Source organism: Protomyctophum bolini (assembly GCF_963924005.1).
Source record: "Protomyctophum bolini genome assembly, chromosome: 14".
In the NCBI taxonomy this organism is placed as follows: domain Eukaryota; kingdom Metazoa; phylum Chordata; class Actinopteri; order Myctophiformes; family Myctophidae; genus Protomyctophum; species Protomyctophum bolini.
The window spans coordinates 31626295-31632409 of record NC_137875.1 but is presented as its reverse complement, the minus strand read 5'-3'; the positions used below and the strand labels follow the sequence as shown (position 1 = coordinate 31632409).

The 6115-nt window shown below is 42.6% G+C and overlaps 1 protein-coding gene across 2 annotated transcripts in view; it reads left to right on the top strand.

Annotated features, from left to right (window-relative positions):
* ccser2a (coiled-coil serine-rich protein 2a) overlaps window positions 1–6115 on the top strand; it is an 81284-nt gene that overhangs the window by 52924 nt on the left and 22245 nt on the right. For both annotated transcript variants that reach the window (XM_080782477.1, XM_080782478.1), the window contains exon 9: window positions 5002–5133. In XM_080782477.1, the coding sequence (XP_080638603.1) occupies window positions 5002–5133 (132 nt within the window). The remainder of the gene's footprint in view (window positions 1–5001; window positions 5134–6115) is intronic.

The following is a 6115-nucleotide window of genomic DNA, read 5'->3' as shown; positions in this document are numbered from 1 at the left end:
ATCGCTATGTCATTGTTTGTTTTTATTTTCTCCAATGTCATTACATTGTTCTAGAATTTACCTGAATAACTTACTCTGTGTTGGTTAAACATCACTGTTGAAGAAATACATTAAAAAAAATGGACAGGAACTATACCCACTCACTTGAAAAAAATAAGTGATTGTCCAATTGCTGAAAAGCCACCCACTGCCCTTTCCATATGCTGATGATGACTCATACTGTAAGTGAGGCCTGATAGTCGACTGTATGTGAGGTAGTTCTGCTAAGTCTACTTTAATGAGCCTCTGGATATTCACAATTATTTCAATTTTTTGTCACAATGACTGACATTAGTGACATATGAATTGAAAACGTGTTTAGTTGTTGGATATGGCATGTGACTGCCTCCTCAGGCTATGGGATCTAATCTCTCCACTCTCCAGGAGATTGGATCCAAAGGGCATGGTACTTGCTTACTGCAAGAGAATGATTGCTCATATTTCAATAATTTAAATAGGTTTATTAAAAGTCGATTGATGAATGGCCAGAACTAAGGGTAATGCTTTACACAATTTATCAAGAGGAATCCTACCTACCAATCTGACATTTGTTGTGCACTGATGGCAGATGATGAATGAAACTAAGATTAAGATAACTAAGATTTCTGAAAAAACAAGAATAACCAGGTGCTCACAGGAAATAAAAGATGACTATGGTAAAAATTGTAAACGGTGCTCACACGGATCAAACAGGATCAAGACATAGAAAAAACAACAGACAATCCCAGCACTGAGTGCCTGGATCGTCTGTTGTTTTCTCTAAGACATTTCGGAGTCGGTCACAGCACTGGTCTTTACACACCACCAACTTGTCGTACAGTCCAGTCTCAATAAGATAGAATACACAACATCTTTGCTGGTGGTTTACCTCTTTCCTGCACCCTGCTTTCCCTGGTGGGTACGCGTGTCTGGACATAACCGCGGCCTCTATAGTTATCTTTGTTTACAGCAATCCTGAGCTTATCAAATCTTTGAAAAACACAGAGCGAGCGAGGGCAAGACAAAGCACTTTCCAGAAAGGAATGTAATCCGTACTGTACAGTATGCAGTGTTGTTCAAGTTACTTTTAAAAAGTAAAGAGTTATAGTTATAGTTACTTATCTAAAAAAGTAACTAGTTACTTTACTAGTTATTACATTAGGAAAGTAACTACTTTCAAGTTACTTTACTTTAAAAAATAATATAAAAAACGTAGTTATGAAATGTAGTGGAACAATAAAACATGTTCAGAAATTTCAGACAGGCATCTTTATTGTAGTCTCAACTTTCCTTCAAAAAAAATAATAATAATCTAATATGAATGAGTCCATATATCTGCAGTGGTAGTGAGATATTCTAATTCATCAAATGTATTTTTGAGCTCATCTTCCATTTTAGATTATTCACTGTTCAGGTATTTGGAAAATATATTTCTGAACATTGGCCCTGCTTTCACTGGTATTTTGCTGACCAGTGCTCTGAAAGGAACAGGCTCCACCGTTGAGAGGGGAAGCATTTCCTCAACAACATAGGCTACCTAGCAATGATTTTGTCAAGTTGACTCTTGGTGACATGCTGCTGTGGCGATTTAAAATCGATCTTTGTCTGTTTTGGTGGTGTTGGTCCATGTGAGGCAGCGTCATGGACTGATTTAAGATGCTTTCTTAGATTTGCATTGCTCTTCTTGGCTGTGGACAATGCTTTCTGTCCGCCACATAATTAGCATTTTCACCTCAATGTTTTTGTCGTCCTTTACCCGCAAGTACTAAAAAATAATGCTTGTATTTCCAACCCACAAAGCACCCGGTCTCGCTGTCATCCGCATTTGCCATTGTAGCGTGTGGTAATAATGTTCGTTCAACCGGCGTTTTCTGTGTATGCGTTACAAGGGTTTGTGTGTCTGTGTTTACCACAGCACAGCTATAAGAGTAAGACCCGACCTACTCTGTCAGACTGTCTCTGATTGGCTTACCCTGAAATCTGGCCCTACGTTAGCCAATCAATGACCTCTTCTGCGACGTGCTTTGTTCATGTTAGAGTGAGAAGCCATGTGGGCTCAGAGGTTAGTATGGGAGCACAAACTGTCAACAGAGTACAACACAGAGAGCGCTCTCTCAGCAGTCAGCACAGAGACCATAGACGCCTGTATGACAGATAGACTCACGGCACTGCATGGGGAGACTTTTCACTTGGATCACATACGTTGACATAATAACGACATAACGCGGGTAACGCACACACACTAACTATAAGGCCGTTATGGAATGGGGAAATGTAAAGCGTTAGGTTACAAGTTACTGCAAAAAGTAGTTTCGTTAGGTAACGTAACGTAATGTGATGTAAGGGCGTTACAACACTGACAGTATGTGCTCTGTGGCATCAATTTAAACAGGGAAAGGGTCGCGATGTAGCTCACTCTGAGGGTGACACTTCACTGTCTAATGCTCATCAGTAACATACATTGCAAAACCTGTTTTGCAATGTATGTTCAGTTCCTACTCAGTAGTATTTTGTCATACATGCCCTGTGGTCTCATTGCGGCCACTCGCTCACAGCTGCCCTTTGAGACAAGCATATGCTACTGGCAGGATCAACCAGGATCAACCAGGATCAACCTGTTTCCGCCCGGGGCACCCGGCCCAGGTGAGGCCCGCGGCCCGGGGCACCCGGCCCAGGTGAGGCGCGCGGCCCAGGGGTTGCCCACCACGAAACTACTCTTACCAGGCAGTAACCTCAGTTTTGTTGGCCTTTTAACATTATACAATGTATATGGGATACATTCATTAGTGGCCCAGGCTCAGCTCTCCTGTTCACCAAACAACCGTATACCCAGTCGACATTATTCAAATCCCCCACCATATCTAAGGAGTACTCAAATGTCAAGGTATGGGGGCCTCTGGGGGGACCTTCCAATTAGAATTAGCGACCACCCACAGAGGGCTTTTGATTCCCGCACGGCAGCCACCTCCGACCCCCCATCCTCAACATAGAAAAATGGTCCGAAGATATTGCGGAGTTGTGCTGGAACCATAACAATGGATGTGGCGCTGAATTCACAGCCTGACATTTGGTTCATATTAATAGGTAATGTGCACGGTATAATTCGCCAGAGTTACCGCAGTTACCAAAACTAAGGTTAAAGAGTGAAGAGTGAAGTCTCTGTTGATTGCAGGTTTTTCACCTACCGTTTAACTGACCTGACCATTAATTAGGCTTAATTTATGTGTGTTAAATGTATGTTTGTTTAAAGGAGAATTCCATACTAAAAGGCTTTCTTACCTTTCTTTGTAGCTTATTTCCATCGCTCAAAATTATATATTTTTTGTATATATCCTCTCTTCATAATGTAAATAATAACCCAGGCGGCACACTTTACTACTTATTTCGATGGAAATAAGCGAATTAGCACAACACCCCATACATCCCATTCAATTCAATGCAATTCATTGAGGGCTTATGGTAGGGGAAATAGCCAATAAGGAGCTTTTGCACAAAATAACACCTGGACCTCTTTGATGGGGACGTAACAACTACAAAGAAAGGTAAGAAAGCCTTTTAGTATGGAATTCTCCTTTAATGACAATGAAATGTAAAAGGCACCGATCGAATCAAGTTCTTTTTAGCAAAGTAGGGTTAATTAGACTGAGTAGAATCCATGTGAATCCTATGTGAGCGTCCAATCCTTCCATTGGCTCAATATGTTAATAATTAGCAAAGAAATTGTGACCATTTATAAATCTGGACAATGGAGGATCTAAGAGAGAGATGCTGCAGAAGTCAAATGGATTTATTTGGAACTACATTAGTGTTGGACATAAAGTGTACAGTATATTCCAACCCATATTTAATGTGGACTGTCGCTGTGCGAGTTTGGAATCCAAAAGTTGGTAATTTGTTTTCCAAGATATTTCTTTGCCCAAAGGCCATCCCAAAGTCCCCACAGTGTAAGCAAGGTTGAATTAAAATACTGCATGGTCAAATGGGAACGCATTGCTGACAACCTCTGAGAGCGAGAGGGAGGCAACAGTTGACTGAATCCAAGATAACGGAGTAACGAGGGAGTGATGGAGAGGAGTGTGCACACCAGGGACAAGCTTCCAGGGAAAATGAAATAATGGGAGAGAGGAAAAGCGGAGCTACGTATCAAAGGCAGAGGAGCTGAATTGTCAGCCTGAGTTGACACAGTGCAGTTTTGGACGTCGCTTCGCCAGCTGTTGAAGCAGCCTGCGCATGATTATACATTCTTGTCATTAGAGCCTGTGCTCAAGTATTCATCATGGCTGTCAACAACAGAGCATGTTTGTGTTAAATCCTACCACAGCTGTGTGTTGTCAACTGCACACAGTTGTTGTGTGCTGCCTAGCCTATACTGTGTATGCACTATGCAGCAGTGTTCTATCTTCCAAGGTGAAATACCATTAAAACATTGATACACTTATCGTATCACAACCCAAATTGAACAAAGTCGATCCACATGATCAGTTCTTAGCTTACCATACTTTATTTGCAATCAGCAGTTGTAGGTTCCGTTGTGCTGTCTGCCATTTCCCTCTCACTGTCATCAGTGCGACATTTAAAATCCTACAAAGCTTGTGCTTATAACCACGCCCGCTTCTGTAGCCAATGCGGAAGTGCCTCTCGCCTACAACAACTGCAGACTGTTTTCTTTGGTCGATAAAGTATAGTTTATAGGAGGCCCACAGTCTCAAGCGCCCTTGAGCCACATGAGGCACCACCGAGCGTAAATTATGTTCTGGCCAGAGTGTTTGCCCCGACTGCCACTCAAAGTGGCTACTGGCCAATCACAGCGCGTCCTTGCACCATTGCACTGTCCAATCACAGTGCGCCCTTGCACAACCTGTGTAGATTGACGTGGTATCGTCACCTGTCCTGGGTGTATTTTGGCTCCGGTGGCACCTGCTTATTGTACATGTTTCTCATTATTCACCGTCTCCCTCTGTCTCTTTCTTCCTGCCCACCCAGGGGCGACAGGGCAGATGCCAGTGTCACCACCAGAGGGCACCCTCTTCAACGAGACCGGGGGAAAGACAGTTGGATAGACGGACACATTATGACAAGGCCACTCAGACACACTGGAGGGGACCCAGCCACACTGTATGTCCAGTTACACACACACACACACACACACACACACACACACACACACACACAGTCACACACACACACAAACACAAACACACATTGTGTGCACTTGGGCAGTGATTTTGCAAGCTGGTATCCAGAAACAAACGTTTCTATCATTGCTGTCGGTCAGAAACCTTGTGTATCCATATTTCAACTTTTCCCATTTTCTTTTCACACATGAATGGTCTACAGTACTTCAAGAGTGTCTCACAACATTTGTGAAGATGGCAGATCTACAAGCTCACATAGCGTCACGATGTGACTTTAGTTGATAGGTTAATTTCTATATATTTTTTTTACGTTTACGTTTAAAATAAAAATAACTTTTAGAGGTTTCCGCCCGACAGCAGCGATTATATTCATTAATATAATATTGAATATCTCCTGTAAATGACTTACTTTGTCTGTGATTGTTCACATTTCTCCCATTGGCTGATGCTGGACTGTTTCTTCGCCACCCTCCATTACACACCATAATACCATACCCGGCTCCCGCTCCCTGACCATGTCCTCTCTAAGGAATACACTTTATTAGGTGCTTGGTGATATTGTGACTTCATTACAATGCCCTTACACTCAACTAGCAGTTGTTAAACTTGGATTTATGTGAGTGTAAACAAAAGACAGATAGAGAGCTAGACAAAGTCTGACTGACTGAGACAGACGGACAGACAGACAGACGGACGGTCGGACGGACGACGTGGAAAAGAGAAAGCTGGACAATGTAACAACATGCCAGACCACAATTGCATGCTATCTGGCAATAGAGGATGTATTTGAAGGCAGGAGAGCCAAAGACATGGTGACTGTTAATGGAACAAGGCTAGGCTGAAAGTACTAATATCCACATGCAGACACACACAAGACGATAGGCAAAGTATAAATATGGTTAAAAACTAGGAGTGGACAGATGTGGAAATTCTTGGCCGATACCGATAGCCGATGGTCGCCG